Here is a 24948-nt window from a genome sequence, read left to right on the forward strand (position 1 = left end):
GTGTGTGTAATACAGTAATTTTGCTCAAAGCAAGTAGTCGATTTACCTTGTATTCAAGCGTCCAGTGACTTGTGAACGGTAGTGTATATTTTTACACATAATACTGATTAATTGTACAGTAGAAAGTATGCTGCTTATCTATACGCACACATATATACACATCGGTAAGTAACAGCTAAGTGACGTTACAAAAAGCAATAATGCTGGTACATGCGTTTTCGACGTAGGTAAATTTTAAGGGAACTATCGAAATAGCAAAGATAAGCAATTTATAAAATATAGAAATAGTGGGAAAAGAAGATTGAACTATTTTGAATCACGAGTATTTGCGTAGCCTGGACAATTTTCCAAATAATATATTATTAAAATTAATATTTTCTATCAGTATATTTTACTTGTTTTTCGACTTTACGGCTCGGAAAAGAGACTTGCCTTACATATTTTTAACTTTTACTCATTCTCTTACTTTACCTGGAACATTCATTACGTACAAAGACCCACACCTATCCACACTCCCATCTCAAACACACATATCTCATCTTATATCTAATACTAACACTTAGACAATATTTTCTGTTAGCAGTTAGAATGTATGCAGTCAGATATTTTCTAAATGTTGTGTATGTAATGCGTAATTCAATCTTTTATTTAGCCGCTCTTTTTCTTATAAAACAACCCGTATTGCCTTTGTGTACAATTATTAACAATAACGCTCCTTATCGTATGACTTCTAAATAATTGTCAAAGGCAGATAAAAGAAAACTTATTATTCGTCGTTGTTTCGTTATTGATATAACTGTTCGTCATAATCTGATTGCAATCTTAGGATGGAAGATCTCAGAGAAGATGTAATCAGTTTAGTCTAGAACAAATTCTGATAGAAACATAAAATATAACTGGTTTCAACTGAAACTTTTTAGTAAACGTGAACAAACACAAATGCAAATTAAAGCTCAATAATGCGTACTTCATTTGCTACGTAATTCTAAATCTTTTAAGTTCTTAAATCATACTATCGCGTTATTTCGTAAAAGCTTGAGGCGCCGATATAATCAAAATCAGCGAGTTTAGTACTTCTTTTTTCATTTTAACGATAAGAATGCCTCAAAAGCCTTGTCTCCAACCTATTTCGAATGATTCGATATATGCTGAATGAACGATATATGATTTGATTTCAATTAACTTTAGAAACACTAACACGAATGTAAATCATGTATGGCTATCACTATAGCTATTCTACAAGTTAATGGAAAAAAACAAAGGATTAACGTAAATCAACGAAACTACAATTTACTTGGATAGTCTTACATAACAATTTATTATATAACTAGTAGTATCAGTAGCATGACAAGCAATACATTGTAAAATATTTAAATTTTAAATATTATACATCATGTAGGATAATCGGATATTTTCTAATGTATAGAATTTACTTTAATAATAATTTTATTAGTTAATTTATTACACAATTTGGTTTGTTGTCTGTTTCATTAGCAATTTTATTATCATATTCGTTCCAACTGCGTAGAAGAATTTGCTGATATTGGTAATTTGTAATTTGCAATCTGTAAAATTTTCCTAATAATATTAGAAATAGCATCTGCGTTTTTCCAACTATTAACTTCAACTCGTCAATGTGATTCACAACCTGTCACAGTTCATATACAAAACAAATCTTCCTATTGCCATTTAAAAGCTTGAACGAGGATAGACGATTAATTTGCATTGCACGGAATGAAGCGTGATCAATTTCTTTTTTCCGCCAAAAAAGCCTTCAACGCGATCAATGACACGTGAACGTGCAACATTAAAATCCTGCTAGTACAACAGACCGGAAAAAAGATACAAGAACGTCGACCGCACACTAAGAAGTTACGCTAATTCTCATTCAACGAGAATAAACTTCATAACAAGCTCACTTTCAGGAAGTTAACAGTACCGGAAAATAAATCTATAGCTATGCAAGGTCGGCAATTGGTGTCTTAATATCGCTCATTTTATTACTCTATTATACCAGCTGCACGAATCTTTTCCTACTAATAAAATAGATTATATCGTACCGTAGCATTGAAAGGATGCACAATTCAAAACCATTAGCTCTTTTTAAAAGATACAAAGAATTATTTTTGAACGCAAGAACAGATTATTTTATTAATCTACGTAGTACAGCATAGAACACATTCTTTCTTTAAATAAAAATATACAAAGTAACCAGATAGGCTTTTAGAATTATTTTTGTCATACTACTTTCTACTTACGTACATTGGCAATTTGAAAATGTTTTGTCATATCTAGAAAAATTATGCATTCAAGGAATAATTAAAAGTTTCTGTCAGAAAGAGAATAAAATTCGTAAAATAGTATCAAATATCATTTTCTATCTTTTCTCTGTATAATTTCAAAAAACTTTAGAGAAACCATTTTTCGAGTCATATCTTTTTTTTTTGTAATAAAGGGATATTAGAAAAGTGATACAAAAAACAAATTTCCGAGGAAATCAATTTGATACAGAAAGTTTGCAGTAGAACATTATTAATTAACACTATTCTGCAGTCATTTGATAATGAAAATATTTTTTCTACAATTTGTATTGTTACTATGCAGTATATTACTACATTATGTATACGTAATATGATAATCGATTAAATAAATTATCATACATTGTAGTAACAGGAGATAATTGTTACCATCACTTTTAAAGGCAAGTTCATTGAATATGCAAATCAATAGCAACTAACAATGAAAAATTCCTAAAATCCCCGTGTATTTAACAAAGTCGAAATAAAGCGGCAAATTAATATTACAGATATACTATAATGCCTTATCAATTATCCAGATTTTTGACGTTATTTATACCACTGAATTGTTCAATTTGAAATCACCGAATGAAACGAAAACCAATGGAAACCACGTGACTCAACCGGAATTCAAAGATTATTACTCAAGGACAATTATAATTGTAGGTTACTATGTTTACGTTGACGATTACTGCGTGTTACTTCAACCTTTATATTATATCAACAAATTCCAAAACAACTGGCCAACACACAAGAAACGAAACGCTCCGATCGACTAGCAATGAAAATATTTTGTTCGCACTAAACAGTGTCTTTCGTGACGTTAACGCTACGTTTTCCTTTGAATTATTATCCAATAACGATATCCGTTGGATCGTACTTACCACCAAATAGATAGATTATAAATATTGATTAATCTCTGTTTGGCAAACAATCATAAAAATCATGAGTGATATCAATTACGTAAAGTTGAAGGAACATAACATAACATTTGGAATGTATAAGTACTTTTTTATTTCTCATTATCCAAGTTTTGCTATCTCTGACTAATTCCTGAATATTTTTATTCGATATATTTATACTCAAGTAAATAAATTGTAATACGAGCATATGCAATATTTATTTGCGATTCTAATTGTATAATATAATATATATTTATATATGTATATAATATTATACAATTAGAATATCAATAGAATGTTAATATAATCCTTTACTTTGCACGATGAATAATTTAACAAAGGGATAGGGTTAACTAAGTTGATCGAACGACCGATTTACCTACATTTATTTATATGAATTAATTATACGAAATTTTTTAAGCGGAACACTTATTGAATGTTACATTGATACTGTTATTGCGATTGAGGAAGACGATTAAATTCTTCAATTGAGAGTCGGATAATGTATTTGTAATAAAATTACGATTTAAGCCATAAACGCGAATATCAAGTTCACGTGTTTGTAATGCAACTATAAATACTCTATCCGCCCAATAAATCTTTATCTTAACTTGATTTTTATTCAAATTCCGAACAGATAAAGCAGAGAATCTCAAAGCAGAGAATTAGAAAAAATTAATAAGAAATATTGTAATTGGCCTTTAACGAGAAGTATAACCTTGGATACTTGGCAAGCAATTGTGATACTTGAGCGAGTAGCGTACTGTGCATGAAAATGAGCGAACGCATCATCAATTTTACGTCACATAATCTCAATGAAAGATTGCTACACTGCAGTATATATCTCATGTTTTCGAGCAAACTCCAATTCTCCTAGCTACCTGTGACTTCTTACTTTTCAACGAGGCGAAAAAAGAAGCGTGGCTGTTATCTAAAAACGTAATACCTTTATTTGCACCATTTACGTCGGAGATTAAGACAGAAGGAGACGCGAAACGTAAAATTCACGAGGCACGTCGGTACTGTAAGATCATTTTATCGCTTCTGGTAATAAATTTTTCAAACGTGCATGCAGCCTCGCTTGTCATATGAAAGGGGAGGGCAAATATCGGCAGAGAATATTTTTGTATCTCGTTCGTACGAATCATGCGGCTTAACATTACGATATAAAGGAAACGATAATCGTGAAACGTACAATACCTTGCGAAAGTATTCCAACGTCTGCAGGAACCTTTTGTAGATGTATTTTATGTATGTTATACGAAACATTTTGAAATTAAATCGACACTAATAAGCGCCGATAAGTAGACTGCGGAATTTTATGTATTTATGGAAAATTCTAAAGTTCAAACATACATAGAATTATACATACAATATGCAAAAATATATAGAGTATCCAAAGCGAAATACCTGTTATAATATTTAGTAAGTAAAATAATTCTCTACCTAGTTTTTTTTATTCATAAAAATATGAGCTTGTATAAAATATACACGGTCTAGTATAATGAGACACGACTATCGCGATTCTATTGGTAAAGTTTGAAACAAATCAAATCAAAGTCTATATAGAAGCTACAAGATATTTAATTAAATAAAATTAACATATTTAAACTGAAATATTTAAACAGTCAGTTATTTATTATGTTAGTAAATCTTACAATCAATAGGATTATCCTTAAGACTCATTATTAGTTTAAAGTGATTATTCATACTGTATACCAATCTCTTGCTAATTATATGTTTACAATAAATATCTTGTAATTTCTATATATATTCGTAGATTGCCTTTGGATTTTATCAACATGATCATAATAACCGTGTCACGTTACAACAACAACGAAGTTTCAGACTGTTTTATATAAAACGTACGTTATATGTATAAAGGTTGTACATGGTAAGTGTTAATATATTTTGGCGAACCACTGTACGAGCATAAAAAAACGAACGTGCCGTCAGGTATATTCTTGCAGGAGACTGTCCGCAGGCTTGTTCTTGAACCTCGAATGACAACAGTTTTCAATTGAATGATCGCGATGATACTTTATTACGCGCGTACAACGATGACTTTATTGCAGCGTTCAATATAGCGAACCCCATGTTCAACCTATATTTTCTCTGTTCACTCGTCTATTAAGCGGGATAACTAGTTTTGCCGATTATAATTTAACTCGTAATGGGGGAACGTTCGAAGAGGAGGAGCATAACAAAGTCATTTAATCCGGCTGATTATGTATCAACGATGTGTGAAAGGAGAAAAGTGTCGTTTTTATCGTTGTCCGCGAGTATTCGCTGCGACTTTTTATGCGAAACTTGCGCGTTCCAACGAACATGACGCGTACAGAAGAATATAAATATTTCGAAGCATGGAAGAAGCAAAAGTATCGAAAGAAATTTGACAAAATCCATAATATACGAGACAAATGAGAAACAACTAACGACGTAGTTATAGCCGTACAGAAGCAGAAACAGAAACGAACGTCTCGTTCCACTGCACGGAGTGGATCGTGCGTTGGGCACCTGAAAGGTCAGCCACGAGTTACACAAAAGATGGGCAAACGAGAAAGCACTTTCTTTACCACATGCGATCCACGTAGGCCGTGCAGCATGCTGGACATGAAATGTTGGTTGTACGTACCGACTTCGGCATGTTGTACGGAGAATTCCAACATAGTAAGCTGAAATCGGCAGAATTGACCTGGGCTATCGTTTGTCGGCGTAAGGGTAGGGTAAGACCGCACGGCAAGGACACATAGATGCACCAAAACAACGACCTTTATATACGTATATATTCGATATATATATGTATACACTTGATAGGAACAATGCGATACTTTGAAATGCACTCAAGCTGTCAACCGTGTGTGTAGGAAGAAGATGGCGACGGGCTAATCAAGCGTTAGATCCTGAAACATACTTAGAATCCGACAAGTTTTCATCGATGCGACAAGTCAGTCAGTCTCCCCGCGGTCTCTCGGTTAGCTTCGAATTTCATACAGCATCGACACCAATATCTCTTCTATCCTTTAGAACGATAGAAAACTTCACGGACACGCATTAACCACATAGGCAAGCACACACGAGATCGCGAGCGCGCACTCCTCTCCCGATCAGCTATGTGTTGTATATAGGTATCTCTTTCTCTGTCTCTTTCTCTTTCTCTCTTTCTCTGCACTAGCACGCGACCACGCGCGGTATTTACGCGTTAAAAGTAACGGGCAAGGTGATCGTGGATAGAGTCTCTCTCGTTCGTCCGAAAACAGAATTGAAGAAGAGGAAGCAAGACAGAGAGACTTTTCACCTTCGACGGACTTCACTGGACTGACTTGAACCAAGAACGCTCCCGTTCCCGTTCCCGTTCCCGTTCCCTCGCCAATGATTTTCTCCCTCTTCTTTCTTATATCTCCTCGCTTCTCCTCCTCCACCTTACAGACCCTCCTCTTCTTCTCTTCTCTGTACGTTCTGTTGTCCCTCCCTTTCCCTACTTTTCTCTTTTCTCATTTACACCGCAGCGTGTTTTCCTTTCCCGAGGGAACCGATCAACGCACCTGTTGTCGCCGCACTGATCGAACCACGGCTGTCGAACCATGCTGAATGATACAGCTCCGAGAAGTTTGTACGCCAACCTCTCACTTAGCCTTATATAGAGTGTCTGTCACGCGTTAAGAACGCTCCGTGTTTTCGATTAGATTCTTATCGGGCGAAATGCAGTAGCACAATGGGACGGCACAGAGTTTTATCGTTGGCTATGAGGAAACTGTAACCAAGTTGTCTCTCCTCGTTTCGTCGTTTGTTATCGAAGCTTCTCTTTCGTTTGCTGATTCGCTCAAAAATTTAGAAAGCAGACCAACAAGCTTCTCTAGAAAGTATATACGTGTATGTTCGCGTGTACGTTCTCACCGACAGGTGCACGTAGTTGGATATTCAAAACTTATTCATCTGTAAACCGCGCTAAATAGGATGTTTTCTGCCGAAGACAAAAAAACATCGCGGATCTTTGCTTTTCTGAACTTTACCGTTCTATTTTTTTCTCTTTGTCTTTCTTTATTTTGTTCGAGTTGCCGAGCAGAAGCGAATAAATCGAATATTTCCGCTGGAGTGTAGTTTTGCTAATCGAATCTAAGGCACCGGCGAGTGAAAGCACTCGCAAGTTTCGATTTACGAACACGCTGCGGTGTATTAGAAAGAAAAAAGGAAGAACGGAAAATAGTAATATCTACGAATAATATAGTAGTATAGTAACTGAAATAGAGATTTGTTTGACCTATCAAAAATTATAACGTGTGACTCTGCTTTAGACGTTTTATATCGCGTACACGCGCATTTTATTACCTTTAAATTTCCAGTAAATACGCGAAATCCAAAACAGGCAGAAAAGAAATCGAACGACAAAGTTTCGTCTGATTTTTAATATTTTAGATAGTTGTCTATGTATAATGTTTGTCTATTTAATGTCTTGCTATGCGAATATTCTATTTGGAACTTGAGAAATTACAATTAACAGCGATACAGATTAAAGTGATTGCAAAACACGGTACGTCTGCGCTGTTTGCGCTGGAAAGAATCTATCGATGACCGTTAACCTCGATGGTTTCCGGACTACTGACAACACTCGGACGTCATGTCCATGCGTTTAGCTACCGAAAGATAAAAACACCGTTACATTCTTATACAAATAAAGCTTATTCATAGTTAATTTCTTATTTTGGAAAATTTTGCTCGAGAATCAACACACAAACTGTGTAAAGTAAGAGGAAAAGAAGATTTAAGTCGTTTTCTTGTTATCGATCATTATTTGACGAGTCAAATAAATCAAATTGTCTGAGTAATCTGTTCCATTTAATCACTTCCTTTAGTCTTGATTAAGCTTTACTTAAACTTCGTCACTCGTGTGGAAAATTCCATTTTTATGGAAAAAGATAAAAAATCAGGAAAATTTTATTTATCTGTACTTTCTAATATTAATATATCGTAATATTAATATATTATTTATCGTAGGATAGTTTTTGTAAGATTGGTTTGTTTTTTAAGTGTCGTAATTTACTTTAGATATCCAGAAAGAGGCAAGTTATTGCCTATATACACACGAAGAAATCTTTTAAAAAATATTTGTCTTGATAAACACAATAAAGACGATAAGCAGTTTTGTTGATAAAATATTTTTTAATCAGTATACGTGTAAAACAGAAACAGTCTTCGAGATATCATGATATTAACAAGAAATTTTTTAATTTTACTTGTAATTATAACAAAAATCGTTCCCGCGAATGGAAAATGAAACTATGCAAAAATTTTAAGAGAAACTGAAGGAAAACTTGCGAGCATACTTATCCTCTCCGCTTTATAAATCTTAGGTCGCCATAGATAAAATGACGTAAAACGACATGTATTTCGAAAAAAAAATTAGTAAAGATAATTTTTTAAATAACCTAATGATCATAAAGTATAAATTATTAAACGTGAAGACATTTATGTACGTGTATTATGTGTAGAATAAATGACAACAAAATTTTCACTTAGGACACTTTATTGATAAAATCTTCACATTTTCAAGTACGACAAAGAATTTCAAACAGTCTGTTCTTATACAATCGAAGTAAGAGTCTCAATCAAGAAATAAGAATTTCAATCAGGCTTTTATAAAGTCAAGAAATGAATCACGGATTATACATGATGAATCGAGATGTGCATACAAAAGTCAGTTAATTCGGCAGATTACAACAAATTTCAATTAAATCAAACTTTATCTTTATACTTAATCTTAATCGATAATATTCCTACCTGCTAACTTTCATGATTTTATTCGATCATATAAACAATCTTCTTTGATTGGCTATTATTATTATCATTACACGTTTATGAATTTTATTGTTATATTCTACGCGCGGTTACTGCGTATATTTAGAATTCAAAGAATCATAATTACGGTGGGTTAAATGAGTAAAGTAAAGTTTTGCATAGATTCCAACTATCTGGTTTTGTAAAAAAAAAATTCGAAATTTTCATGGACACGAATAAAATCATGAAATATATCGATCAATTAATTTAATATTTTCAGACTGCGCAGATTAGTTTAAAGTGGCAAATTGTTAAATCGATTTCGAGGAAATATATTTCGCGATAATAGAATTACTTGACAGCTTTTACTACTCGCTAAATTTGCTTAACTTAATCTATTAGAACAAATTAGCGTTAACTGCCAACACGTCCAAGGTCAGTATGGTCAATCAATCCACTTTTCCCCTCTAAAGCTTTAAATCAACGTAGGCGAGTTACATACATACCAAGAGCAATTCAAGTCAGTAAAATTGTACCATCCTGAGCCTTGCGTGCCTGCTTTTATTACTTTTCATATAAAATATCAGAATTATTGAAGTCGTTTATAATGTATGTAATGTAATGTAAGTTAAGCAACGTAGAAAAAACTTTCGCCACGATCAAGTTTAACCGATACATTTCAAAATCATTCGTCGTGACTATAGAAAATTTGTATCGTTCATTGCGACCATATAATATGTTGACAATACGTGATTAAAAAAAATAATCAACAATATATTTTTAGATATTTTAAGTTACCATAATAAAGTAATAGTTTGAAGGAGGAAATTATAAAAAATAATTTTATAATAATTATAACAGAATTCTCGTATGCGAATTAGTGCAAAGAATTTTTCGCTTGTATGCTGTTTTCTATATAAATTTGTTTGATATATACTGAACAAATTAGAAAATGTTATTTTGGTAACGATCGCAGTTCGAATGATATATTGGATACACAACGTATTGACTCAGTTGGAACAATGTGCTAAAATATTTTGTTAGATGAGGAAAAAGAAGAAGCAGAACAGAAATAAATCCTGGCAATTAGATACATTAGACAGTTTTTTTCGTGTTCTATAATTTTTTTATCACCAAGGAAATTTATTATCATAGGTTAACGTTATTATCTTTGTTCGTTAGTGTGACAAACGGTGCAGATTGAAAAATATCTCAATATTCCGAAAGTCAAGAGTTCTGTAAACATTCGACTCATTTATCAAGTTATAATGATCTATAAAATCAAAGCGAACAATCGTTTAATTTATCAAAATATAATCTACTATGAATAGTTATCAGTACACGATATGTATAGGAAAAAGAATACCATTGCAATACAATTATTGTATCTAATCATGTTTAACAATTAAACATATTTTTCTAAAGCAATAATGAACAAGATAATTTCTATGCACGTATATTGTAATCGTATTGAATCTCCATTAGTACAATTGAAAAATACGAAACAACCAATTTCTCTCTTTACAATTGGATAGTAGAACGAATCTGTAACTAGATAAATTACGTTCTTTAAATTCGATGTAAATTATTATTAGCTGTGTTATAGTTTCCTAGGATTTTTAAACTATATATTTAATTATATTTCAGTCATGACTTATTTCTATATACTCATTTTATATAATATTTTATATACATTATTTAAAGCATATTGCCAAATTAATTGCTATAACCTAGGTATAAAATAAATTGTGAGAAAAAGTAAAAATATTGTGTGTAATAATACATATCACAGGTTTTCCTTACATTTGTAGTCTTAATAGTCTTGGAATTTTCTCATTAGATTCATTCTTAAATAACTGAACCATTGAGTCAGATTAAATGTTCTCCATACAAGAGCAATTTATTGATAAACTCTTCGGAATTGTGTAAATAATGGTAAACATATGTAGTCACCGTTAAGGATTATCAATGCGAGAGACCTTCGCGGGAGGTAGAAACGTCAATATTTTTAACGAGGACGCAAAATAACTCATTAATCATTGCGATAGAAATCTGGTAAACAGTTTAATTCTAGAATCTGCTTTCAACGTTGTTTCATTCCATTTATCTTTATTCGTTTTTATTGTCCATTTTTTCCATATGTAATCGATGCTTAGAATAATTCTACTTCTAGAAACGATCTACGATCTTTTAAATCGTGGTATTTATTCGAACAGATGTTTGAAATAGCTGTATACTAAAACCATCGTCAGAACGACGAAACTACTACTATATTTTGCGGTGGAATTTTTTACATGATACAATAACGCGTAATTTTCATCGCAACGCTAAACATACCAAAGCTTGTTCTACACAAAAGATCGATAGACATTCTTTCGTATATTTCAAATCCCGTATAAAATCTGTATATAAGTTAACAGTAGAACTATGAATCTGTTGTATGTATTTAAATATTCTATATGCCGGTCATTATAATTCGAACGATATTAATTAAAATGAATGGAGCCACATAATCATGCCTCTATTTCAGTAAAGATCAATATTAGTTTTGGAAAAATACCTATATGTTTTCAGTAATTATAAAGAAACAAAATCATTTTGACGGGTTTGGTAGTTCGAGTGTTAAAGAGTTAGCATTGTGTAAGTTGTTGTGCTGTAACTTGTGTGTGCCAGGAATCGCTAAATTTTTGCTATATAAATTGCATGTTGTAATCAGAATAAAATACGAAAGCCTAGGAATATTAATTTACGACGTAAAACAGGTTAACAATAAATTTCCATCGTAGAGTTCATCTATTTCTCGGCATTGCTGTCGCCGCAAGTCATGTTACGTTCGATTACGAAAAAATATTATGGAAATGTAGAACACCTTTCGATCTATGACAATGCATTTTTTTCAAGTTTCAAGAACTGGATCTGAATAAAACGTGCGTTATTAGTTTAGATGGTAGCAGTAACTTGCGTCGGTTTCTGTGATGGATGATTATCTGTATCTCGAAGGAGATTGGTCTCGCTTAGTTCAAACCTACACTACATAATTCTCCTACTTACTTGTTTCACACATTATGGAAGAATTGCGAGTATGACGTCGGTGATGCTGCGCGTTTGGTTTGCATTTGAGTTTACATTTGAATTAAGAAGCTTTTAAAAGAAGGCGTATATATTTAGACTCTATTACAACATGTACTCTGCAATAAAAATCTACTTATCTAAATTTATGGACAAACAAACATGTATGGTGTTCATATACGCTGCCGGTCCATTTATCTAAATCCATGAGGATGAAAAGCAATTGCTACAATACGAGTTCAGTGATGGAAATCACTGAATAATTCTGAATTAATCGGCGGGAGTTCATTTAAGCAAAAAGAACACCAAATTTCGAAATTAAAATTTCTTTGGAGATAGAAATTATGAAAGGGATAATTAGAGAAAGAAAACAGAAAGGCACAAGTAGAGACCAAGTTGTCCAGAACAGAAGGAAAAGAATCTAATTAAATTACATAGCTTAATGTTTACGGCTAATAATTTAAGTTTAATCTAACAATTTACCTTTAAACTTTATGGTTTAATCTTTTATAGAATTTAAAGAATTTTTGTCTTGTTGTACATAAAGATAAAGATAAAAATGTTTGTGTTTATGTATATATAAAGTTTTCGAATGAAAGTTAAGGCTTACATGCTGTGAACTTTAGTTTATACCAAAATTTCTTTTCAATAAATAAAATTCGAATAAATAAAGTTCCACGGTAATGTAACAAGAGTTCACTCGTCTATGATAACTCGTTCCGATAATAGAAGTTCACATTCAGATAATTCAAATCAATCAACAGAAGATCGATTGGCCAAGATTTCCTACCAATATAATGTATAAATGAGTTTCTTTCGTATTTACAGGATGTGTCGAATCCAATATCTAAATTATATCAGCCGAAGATAAAAAAAAATGCGACTAAGTGAATTTTATATGATTTTAAGACTTACATCTGGTGATAATAAGAAAAATTCCATAACAAGGTCGTCTTAAAGATTATTCCAAGGTCATCTACATTTCTTTACATGTCAACATCTGTTATTATAATGCGATGCTTTATAATGTGCGCTGCTAAGTCCGTAGGAAGACCAGTTCAATGACATGATATAGATCCTCTTAATTATTCTTTCATATGTTCAATAACAGAAAACAATCTAGATGTTCGATTTGAATACAATATCATGTATATGCCACAGATACTAGTCATCTTTCTATGTTAAATAATTATTTGCTATTTAGTTATAGTTAAGTTGTTGAGCAATATCTACTTTTTATCTCCAGTAAATATTTAATCTTATCTATTTTTATTAAACAGAAACTCGCTAAAACACAGACATTCCAAACTGACCACTTTAATCGTCTATAATGACTTTGTGAGTAATTGATCTATATTAAACAAAATATTATAAAATAAAAGTACATTTCCTCTGGTTTTCTCCGTATATAATATCTTAGAGAAAATAGGTTACTTCGGTTTAAAAATTGTAAGATTATTGCTTTTACGATATTGAAGAATCAGATCAGTAGGTTGATAATAGTTATCAAGGCGTATCACCGATAATAGATTTAATAGAACTGGGCTATAAAACATTTCTTTTGGTATAAAATTTCTTATTTTCAAGTGTATCCGCCGATTTTCTTTGTAACGCAAAAAATAAATGTACGTATAAGCGTACTTTGTGCTTTCGAGTAATGTATATCTAATAGATAGTAAAAATATGAAACATGCATATGAGTAGCAATCGAGTAAAAAAAGTGAAACAGAAATTTTTTCCTGGTTAGGAAAAAATTTCGGGATGTGGTTAGGAATAAATTAGGGGAAAAGCGAGAGACAGCGAATTTTATCTGTATTTTGTTTAAACTCTAAGTTAAATACATTTCTTTACATTCTTTTTTACATTTCTCTTAATATCTGACGTAAATTCATAATTCATTGTGTAATTCGATGGAAGAATATAAGCTTTATTGCGATGTGCACAATACAAAATAAAAAATTTAAAAGCTTAAAGATTTGAAAATTTAGAAGCTTGAAAGTTTGATCTAATAATTTGTAAGTTTGAGTGTTCAAAAAACATTAAAATTAAAAGATGTACGAATTTATCGTAATGCGTTCCATAATAGTCAAGACAAAATTTTATTAAACCAAAACGCAACTATTATTTTGCTGGCGGGCTAGAAATTTCAACGCGTAGGACCACAGAAAATATGTTTCTTACAAAAGATAAATAATTCAATAAATAGTTCGCATAATATGGAAAGTATAGATTTTTGTAATTTCATTCTTCCTTGCAAAATTCTTTCGTCCCGATTAATAATAGATACTATTATAAAAAGGATGTTTAACGATGCCAGTTTTAATGTTAATATGTCTAAGAGAATAACTCAAATGACTGATAACAAAAATAAAATAACTCTGATAAGTTATCTGAGTTATTAAGTTAAAATAAAGATTGAACGGATATGGATTTTGATCATAGATCTTATGTACATACTATGTAATGTACATAATATGCGTATGGAATGTTATGCATTAATCATGTATCGAGTAAACAGCAAGGAAAAATAATAAGATGTATCAAACATATGTTATGAATATACATTATGTTTCACATGACTGGCAATAGTTTTGAAACAGTTGGATAGGATAAACAAAAGTGTCGTAAGATAGAATTAAATTAGTCTCGCGTAGTATATTCATGTTATGTTTGAATTTTTTCCAAAAAATGGGAACTTCTCATAAATTCTAAAATTAATTGTACTGCACGACCGGTTTTATAAGAAATTAAAATTGTAAATTGAAAGATCATCGTATCATGTATCTGATATATGAACCACTCAGAAGACACACATTGACAACCTCAAGGTTAAGAAATAGAAAAAGGTGATGATTATTTTTCAAAATTTATCTTGTTTATTATGATTTGTATGACCTCTTTGGGATAAATGAACTTGTGGAAGTAAGTCATTTATTTTTTAACAATTAAACATTAATCATGTACGTACATTGGTAATGAAATCGGGGAAACGAAACATGGATTTGACCAGTTTGGCCTCTGAGAAAATTATACACGTATATTCCTAATTTATCAATTTATATTTATTATTATTATATTATATCAATTAACAATAAATATTATATTATTTAACGATCCAATTCAGTCAAATAATTCTTTCTCCTATTCGAAATGAATTTTATTAAAATATATGTGGAAATAAAAGAAATAGGAGCTTATTACCATAAAAACATATTAATAAATATTTGTTATATAAACAATAAGATACAGGTGTAACAATGAGTTAAATTTCTGTTTATTTAAAATTTATGGAGGTAATATAAATCGTTATCTTCTCAATAACATTAAAATTAAGCCGAACGATCTGATCTTCGTCTTAAAAGTATTGCGAAATTATATAAATAAGCTTTTATAGTCACCTCATAAACCTATGACTATCTTTTATTCTGTCTGTTAAGTATCATAGTAATAAAACTAATTTATCTCTTTATATTTATAATTTTATATTATATATATTTTATATTATAATATTTTATTTATTATTATATTATAATAATTATTATATTATAATATTTATCTCTTTCTATATTTCGATGTATATTCGAAATCCTATATAATTATCAAATAACTCAGCAATTAGTATTGTAGCTATATAACAGATATTAATACAAGTACTTTATTTGATGTATTTTGATAGGTTGTCTATTTAATTAGTGTTTCTAAACATTTTCAATTTCAGTTATAAAATATGCATACCAATAAATAGTAATTTAAACGTCTTACACAAGATTAATGACTGTGTAATTAATCTTTATTGTTCATATACATAAAAAACTATACTTCATAAAACCTAATTATTTTCCCCGGTTATCTTATCTCGCCGAAATCCTCAGTAGATTATACACGAACATTCTACATGTATCTAATCATTCTGCTATGTATCTAAAGCTGTAAGATTATCGGATTGTATTGCTCAATTTATATTGCCTGGTATAGAGTCGCATTAACATGTAAATTACTCTGTTGAGTCAGTGAAAAGTCTCCCAATGTCATTTGGTAAGATAAATACCCAACTCTTGAAAAATGATTTTAACATTTTTTAGGAAAGACACAAATACTCAATAATGATTTTACCAAAAGTATCAAATCGAATGCAAACAATATCGGTACTAACGACTGTTACAAAACTATTATTATATTCCTAAATAAAGATATTCTTTCTATAAGGTATACAATGATTTTTCTGGGTGACTATGTCCATTAGTGTCTCGGGAAACAAAGAGAATGATGATTTAAATACCATTGTTTTTACAATAGACATAGTATTATGAATGGTTTCATTTATTTTCGAAGTTACAAGATTATTATCTCTTTTCCCGTGGATATGCATGAAACAATTGAATATATTCCAAAAAGAAAACTCTTCTGCAAATGTGCAAACAATACTTCTTCCGTATTTTGATATGGAATTTCTGAATCAGCGACATTAGAATTGAAGAATAATTAAAAATTGTTATTTTATTTCCAAACTTCGTTTTGTACTGAATTGAAGATTCGTCTATCAAATTTATGCACATCATATTTGCTTTTCTTATCTGGGTAATTAGAGAATATAATACCTCGTGCTTTGGCGGTTGACATTTCTCAGTAACTCCCGTTTAAAATATGTACTTTAATCAAAAGATAGCCAACAAAGCGTGGGAAAAATGTCAAAAAAGAAGTCAAATATCGCGTTTTATGTATTTGTTTCTTTGACATGTATAAACCTTTTTTGTTTATCGAGGTTTATATATATTAAACAATTATCAATATAAATTTGAAGTTCACAAAGTATAGTGTCTCTTCGATGCTATTCGATATCTATAGAATATATGACACGAATATATGACACACGTTGTCACGTAAAAATAGAAAAATAAAGCTATAAGGAGAATACATCACGATAACATCACGATTGACAAATAATTGAATTATTGGAACGAATCTGTAATTACAAAAAAACCACAATAATCTCACTTTCCTTTATGAAATCTTTATTACTCTCGTGAATTTATAGAAATTTTATAGAACATACTAAACGTTATTTAATTCATATTAAAATTGTCTATGCTTATTAGTTGCTTGAACGTTGAAAAAATACGAATAGTTTCCTCCCTGCATTTTCTTTCGCGAACGTGTAAAATATTGGTAATTTATGAAAATCGACTAATCAAGATCACTTTTACAATGCACGTACAACGTTTTCGAATCATTAGTCTTATTTTTCAACAGACACGTAAATCGTATTCATGGTACATGTGAAACAAAATATGCAAGATGTGAAGTCAACAGTCATAATTACTCTCATGATCGTTGTGCACGAATTGTGCACGTGATTAGCTAATAAGATTACGTACGAACTTACACGTACATAAGGTAGGTACATGAGACCTAACAATTTAAGAATAATAAGCCAGTTCTCATAGCTTCCAAATAGCCCTGCCATGGTTTATCACGTATTAAACTGTTCGTTGTATCAACGCAAGAAATTTACGTCAACGTAACGACTTCTACGTAATTAGTTATTGCCTATTCGCGAAATATCATCTATCACGATGAATTGAACTTTTAGTAACGTCAATAGATTGGAAAAGTTACATCGTTGTTTTATAGAATCCGTTAATATTCGCTCATCCACACGGATTAAAGCGTATATTCCACTTAATATTACATAAGAAGAAACCATTTGAAAAATTACAACTGCAAACAAAGGATGAATCATCCGGAAAATATCATTACTGACTGTTTCTATTTATAATTAGAGTGAACGAAGATTTCTCGTTTGATTTCCGAATGTAATTCAGAGCAGGAAACGTCATTGCAATTTATTTTCTTATCCAACGCAAACTGTTATTTGCTTAACTATAAATATAAAGGTTCCTATTTTCCTATTAATAAATTGCGGGTATTTACATTTGTGGAAATATATAATGGTACAAGCGCGTACGCAATGTAGGCAATATGCAAAAATATATGAAATAGTTAAAGTAAAGTAATGTAAAGAATTTATCAAATATTATAATAGATATTCTACTTTGGATACTTTACACATTTTTGCATCTTTAGCGACTAATGAAGTTTTATTTATAGTCTTTACTAATTAAAATTTCTATCTTCCATTTCTTTAGGTATGTTCGTAAAAATATGCAATTGTATAAACATCCGCAATCTATTCATTAGTCAAATCACTCGCTGAGTGATAAATAAATAAAGGAATGATGAACAAATAAATCATTTGTACTCAAATAGATTTGACATCACTCTATTAATATGCAGTTTTCTTTGTTTTTTAATTGATTGTTTAAAATCGCGTCAAGCATAATAATAGATTATATATCACAATCAAATTGAAATTACACATTGAGTATAATCTTATTTTACTTGACTTAAAGTATCCTTTGAAATACCTACGTTCATTTTTATTAGTCGAGTCATTTACTTCGAGTTACTTAAACTTAAATAAGCTTGACTAAAACGATCATGCTTTTTGTTCATTGACTGTATGCACTCGCATCGACTATTATATGTAATAGGCTGTGCAATATATGTAATTAGCCATTAAAGATTTTCCCTGGAAAATTGTCGATATTCGAACTGTTATAAATTCTTGAAAAAATATCATGTAACAATATGCCTTATTTTAAAGTGCAAGACTTCCTCTTTTGAAATACTGCGTTCATTTTTCTCTATGACCGCAGAGGTGAAGATACTTTTTCGTTTGTTATACCGCTTTTGCAATAGTTTTATTGAACTCTGAAGGAAAAAAGTGTCACCGGCATTAGAATAATCCAAGATACACCACGAGCAAGCTGCACGGTCCGACTTGTATCTCATGTGTGCGTGTTTAGTACGTTTAGCAAGAACCTGAGGACTCTGACAGAATAGGACAAGGATTCTTGTCTGCATTAGACACGCACTAGACGTACTTTGAAACATCATTGCTATTTATTTTTCTGATCAATCCGAACTGTTATTTACTTGACTATAAATACTCTTTCGGATTCCTATAATCCTACTAATTCCTCGTTAGGAGATCGCGGATGTTTCCATTTGCAGAAATTTATAATGGTACAAACGTGTACACAATGTACGCAATACGCAAAAATATATAAAATAGTTAAAGCAAAATAACGTAAAGTAAAATAAAGGGATGTTTAATGCAAATTACATGCAAGTCGACATTTTTTCGATTTATTAAATATTATAATAGGTACTCTACTTTGAATACTTTATACATTTTTGCACAGTCGGATTTGTATCTCGTGTTTCTACACGTGTGTTTATTGTGTATTTAGTGCATTTAACAAGAACCTGACGAGCCCGAAGACTCTGACAGAATCGAACGTGGAATCCTCTTTATACTATACACGCATTAAACATACACAATACGCACATTAAACAAACACCCTAACGCAGCCTAAGCTTACGCATTATACACACGTTACACGGTTAACACACGCATTAAATACGCTACACACAAGGAACAAGTCTGACCGTGCAACCTCCTCGAGGTGTACCTTGGATTATTACTCCAATGCCGGCAGCTCGACTTTTCATTTAAAGTGCGATAAAATGGCGAAAAAGAAATCGTACATCAAGTTTTTTAAGGTCATCGTAAAGGGCAGACTCTGCTTTACGAAGGCATTTTAAAGCGAATCCCGAAGAAAATTTTGCAAACTCCGTACAATCGTTTGAAAATGTCAAATTTTCGAAAAAGAAAAGTACCTTCACTTTCCCGCTCGTTATACGATATAAAAACATCAGAGTAAGCTTCAAACCTTAAAATGAGACCAGACAGATTGTCATGCGATTTTTTTTTCACGAAGTTTACAACAGTTTGAATGTCGACAATACTTGGTCAAGAATTTAATAATTCTGTAATTTTGCACAAGTTGAGTACGCGTAGTTGTATTTTTATTTACTTGATGTAAAATATGCTTTGATGTTTCTATACTTGCTCGCATCAGTCAAGTCATTGATATAAAAATTCAAGTAGTTATCGACGTAAACTTCTTATTTTACATGACTTACATATTATATATTGAAACAGTCCTTCAATTTTCAACCTAATGTTGTGTCACAGTTTGGCCGCCTTTTCTGCCTTGCAAACTTGCGATATCTCTTTGCTAATCCTTCATAGCTTAAGAAATTGATCAACGAGATACTTAGGAGTAAGTAACCTCCAATGAACTGTAACCAGACTTCCTGTACCACGAGGATTTCCTTTTTTCAACGTAGTCATAATACTTCCTAGCCTTGTTAAGAAATTGAAGTATATAACGTAAATCAAGCGAGTAAAATGTCTATCATAGCTGCTTTCAGAGAACACCACTTCCCCGAATGCCTGAATTTTCCGACCGTTCTTCTCATCTTTTAAACGCAGACAATTGCCGATAAAAAAGACACGTGTTAATTATTTTCAGCTACACTATGAATCTGCAATATTTCATCAAAATCGTTGTATCACGATGATATTTCTTATTGTGTTTGCATTAATAAACAAAAGTAAAATACATCGTACACTTTGCAGAATCAAGCATGCAATAATTACGCAGCTATATCATTTTCTAGTTTATGCTATAACTTTCTTTTATTTTGTCTTTAATATTGGCTTTCCATTTGGATTTAGCCGAATTCTGAAACCGGTAGAAATTTGGAAATTAAATTAAGAAATTTAATGAAATGGCTTACAAAAAATTTGTCCTTCCTGTGAAATAATAAATTTCGTAATTATTGTTGGTATTCTATAAAGCAGGCAGTATTTTGCAATTACGTGGAACACGCGATGTATAATATCCTACCGGAACTGGTTTGGCCCGAATGGAAACGTCTCGGTACACACGTATAACGTTCGATTCGATAAAAAGAAAAAGTAGCATTCGAGGACCTTCACTCACCAAAAAATCTTCCGCGTGGAAACGTACTTACGTTCAATGCGTTTCTCATCGAAGATCAACACTTACTACGCTTGAACAACGTGTATGTAGTTTTACATATTATGTATTTAAGCGATATAATACGAATAATATTGATATTGTGTAAATAATTTTATTTATATCATGTTATTTATAACGCTATTTACATAATATTATTTATATTAATGAAATAGTATTTTCATACCATATATAGATGATTTGCAACAGTCAGAAGCTAAGGAAAAGTTTGATCTTCATCCATCAAACGTACATTTTACATAAATCAGTTCTTTCAAATTTTTGTATACGAACATCTAACATAATCGAAAAATTCATGATTTACGAGATATTTACGCAGAGTGAGTCAACAAGGTCTGCCACCTAGAATAACTTGTTATTTATTGATCTTACCAAAATGTGTTTCTGTGGAAATGCATTGTATTTGATAAGACCTGAGTGAATACATATCGATTTTTGCCTATCTTTCTTTTTTCTTTTTTTTTTTTGCGTACTTCTTCTTTTTAACCGCAACATCGTAGATCAATTCGAGATCAATTCAATATCATTATACCTCATTAAATTCGAATCATTGAATTTTAATAAATTGAAAATCGATTCAATATCATCGTTATACCTTATTAAATTAGAACCACTGAATTTTAACAAGATATTATTGATTTCGAATTGATCTTTAACCGTAAAACAAAATGAAAATATTTCGAGAAATATTATTAAAGAATTGAATCAGAAACTTTTTCAATGCTTCTGTTCAAAGTATTTGTGGACATAGGATAATCTTAAGGGGGTATTCCAGTCTACAAATTTGAAAAGAATTTTTCTTTTTCATATTTCCAAAGTTTAGACATTCAAGAATATACCCTTAAAAGAGTTTTTCAAAATTTCAATTATTTTATGAATTACAGCTAATTTTATGACGCGGCATCTACTCCGGTCCGACCGGAACAAATAAACAGTAGACGGTAGATGCTGCCCGAGTACCTGCGTATGAATACCTTCATAAAATCTTTATTGTATTTTATATTGTATTTTATTTTTTAATGTATTTGTAATTTGTTGGAACAATGTTTGGGTTCTGAAACCCAGAATAATAATGAATGGCAAAATTCGTTAACATGGACTTTTGCTCCGAAGCATACCCACGCAGGAACGCAGACAATTCAAATTTCCACTTTCCTCGCAGTATGTATTTTTAATAAAGGTTTTATACCCATACTAAAAATCTTAAGTGTCATGGGAATCACGATTGGCCCAGAAGCTCGTGTGATCACAGTCAGGCGAGAAGTTCGCATCGAGAGCTCTGAACTCCGAGCTTCAGAGGCATCAAAGGAAGCCAGGACTGCTCGTCTCCATAAAAGAACTTCGAAGAATGAACATTTTGAAGTAGAGGAAGGTTTCTTGTATAGAGCAGGAATCGCCGATTAAAAATATGTAAATATGCTGTACCATTCTATGAGTAAAATTTTCGGAAACTTGTTTCAAAACTTTAAACGCGTTTTTCTCGAAACTACATTTTTCGAGTTGCCGTGCACGATATCTCAAGTTCTAATAAACCCATTTATTTGAAATTTGGTGTGGATGTTCTTTATACATTCCTTTATCGCCTCAACCACGCTCAGATCAAAATTTTTAATTTTACTATTTTTAAAAAATTCGTAATTGCCAAAAAACATGCCAAAAAGGAAAATTTTTCTTCAAACGGCCACCGTTTTATGAAAAAATATTTTTTTGACTTTTTCAAGGTTCATGCTATAGCCGCATCTATACTAATTAAGAATCCGTTCGGCTTTTTTACTTCACATGACCAGAAGGATAGAAATCATGCACGCCAGGACTCCCTTTCTTGGGGCTCCTCACATTGCCAGCTCATAACCTTGTGAATTTTGGGTTTTTTTCGGTTAATTTTTTATGTAATCTTAAAATATCAATAAGCAAATGATAAAAAGATGGATAGTAATAATATTTTTTGTTTCGTTTGTACAGAGCTTCAAAAACTGCCTGAAATTCATGCCTCTAGACTAGAATACCCCCTTAAATAGCCTAATATAATCCCTGCTAGAGTGTTTTTTATTACATTAGCAGGATAATGGCTTAAGAGAATTATCTTTAAGCTTCTTAAATTTCAATCTTGCAAGTAATTTTACGAGGCAAAACATTCAAGTACGCATCAAGGGAAACGATTTCCCTCGATTGCTGCTCGAAAAATGACCCTGACACGTCAGTATACCTAAATTGCAGTACATTGAACATTGTAATTATCGTTGAACGCCACATCACCATATAGTATACTTGGCCTTCATCAAACAACCCCATAAAATGTAGACAACAGCCAGATGATAGCCAACAATAAGTGACAGCCACGAATGTCTACGATTTTTTCAAAATTAAATTTTCCTACTAAAAATTTCTAAATGGAGAAATGTACAAGCAGATCGAATGAAACCGTTGAATATGCAAATTATTCTTTTTGTAATTAACAATTCACAGAATCACAGTTTTCTATTTGATTTGTTGATTTATTACTTTTCTTACTTTTTAATTCTATGCTTTATCGTTAGAAAATGAAATATTCGACAGCAGTTATCCAAACTTCGTTGAATTTTTCGAGTACGTTATGGGTTCATTCAATTGTTCAGGACAACTGATTTCTTATATGAAAAGCAGGCACGTTTACTTTGCAATCCGCGTTTTCAGCCCAATTTTCGAGCACGAAAGTGGCATGAATTGGGGGCACATTCTTTTAGAAGACCGTTACATAACTTCATCGCTGATTCTACGCAGCAAGATCGGTTAAACACTGTAATAAGCAAGTCCCAGTTAAGCTCTATAATACCCATGGTATATTCATCATTCTTAGATCACTCAAACTGTACGACTCTTTGACAACAGCGTGGTAAGTCGATATTTCAAAAGTTTGACACCATAAGCACTGCAACAAATTGTCGATTGTACCAATTGCGTACATCACCCTAATCATTGAATTTAACCGCCTTAGGGACAAGTCCATAATCACGCGCAAGTCACGCGCAACCAGCGATTACCATTGCTTGCAAGGCAAATAAAAGGCCATTGACGACATTAAAAAATTGTCCAGGTTACCATTAATTATGCAAAATGTTGCTGTCATGTGCATGTTCTGCATTTCTTGACGTAAATGGTTATAAAAAAAATGATTTATACGAAACCCGTAGTTTTTTGTTCATACACAAACACCCATAAAAATGTTCCTACACTCCATAAAAAGGTCATTTTTATCAAAACAAAATGCTAAAATGAAATTACACTGCAGAGTTATAAGAGCTATTTTATCATTGTTTTATATGTGTAAATAAATATCTTATTATACGACGTTATACATATATGTATGTTCAATTTAAATGAAAATGACCTTCTTAGAGAATGTACGAAGATTTCTGACACTGACTGTACGTTTTTCTTAGATTTTATTAGGTTGTCCGAAATGTTTCTTTCGTTTTGTAAGGAAATAATAGACGCACAATATTTTTTGTTTTATATTAGTTTATTGAATTATGCATGAACATAGTAATAGAAATAGAACGAAATGGGTCACACCTAATTCAATAAAATAATATAAAACAGAAATTGTTGTTCATCTATTATCACCTTATGAAACGAAAGAAAATTTCCGGAGAACCTAATATTTTATATAATATAATAGTCATCGCCTGACCATTAGTATTTCCAAATGATTGATACTGCCATTAAATTCATTTATAACTCAAATGTTCTAAGGCAGATATAATTGGATTTTTTCTAAAAGCGAACAATAACGAATTTATTACCTTGGACAGACTTTTAGACATTTAAGTGTTCTTAGCAACCATGAAAAGTATTTTGTTATGGCAGAAATAACATGCTACTTTATCAACAATAATTTAGATAAGCTAAATTTTGTCCATTTTACAACGAGACCATATAATTTGCATAGAATAA

At 31.5% G+C, this 24948-nt stretch overlaps 1 protein-coding gene and 1 long non-coding RNA gene across 6 annotated transcripts in view; one reads left to right on the forward strand and one right to left on the reverse strand.

The window, feature by feature from the left end:
• The window catches only part of LOC126920454 (uncharacterized), a 70073-nt gene that overhangs the window by 41789 nt on the left and 3336 nt on the right, over positions 1-24948 (reverse strand). Inside the window, exon 1 of one of the 5 annotated variants that reach the window (XM_050730827.1) lies at positions 5835-6882. The exons of 3 other annotated variants lie outside the window; for them this stretch is intronic. In XM_050730827.1, the coding sequence (XP_050586784.1) occupies positions 5835-5868 (34 nt within the window). In that variant the 5' untranslated portion in view covers positions 5869-6882. Of the gene's footprint in view, positions 1-5834; positions 6883-24948 lie in introns of those variants that run through there. One more of the 5 variants, XM_050730828.1, reaches the window with a different exon arrangement.
• On the forward strand, positions 4102-5645 carry LOC126920458 (uncharacterized). Its single transcript, XR_007711966.1, has 3 exons — positions 4102-4223; positions 4980-5093; positions 5170-5645. It is a non-coding gene; the product is annotated as an uncharacterized LOC126920458 (long non-coding RNA).

Source organism: Bombus affinis, chromosome 9, assembly GCF_024516045.1.
Source record: "Bombus affinis isolate iyBomAffi1 chromosome 9, iyBomAffi1.2, whole genome shotgun sequence".
Lineage (NCBI taxonomy): Eukaryota > Metazoa > Arthropoda > Insecta > Hymenoptera > Apidae > Bombus > Bombus affinis.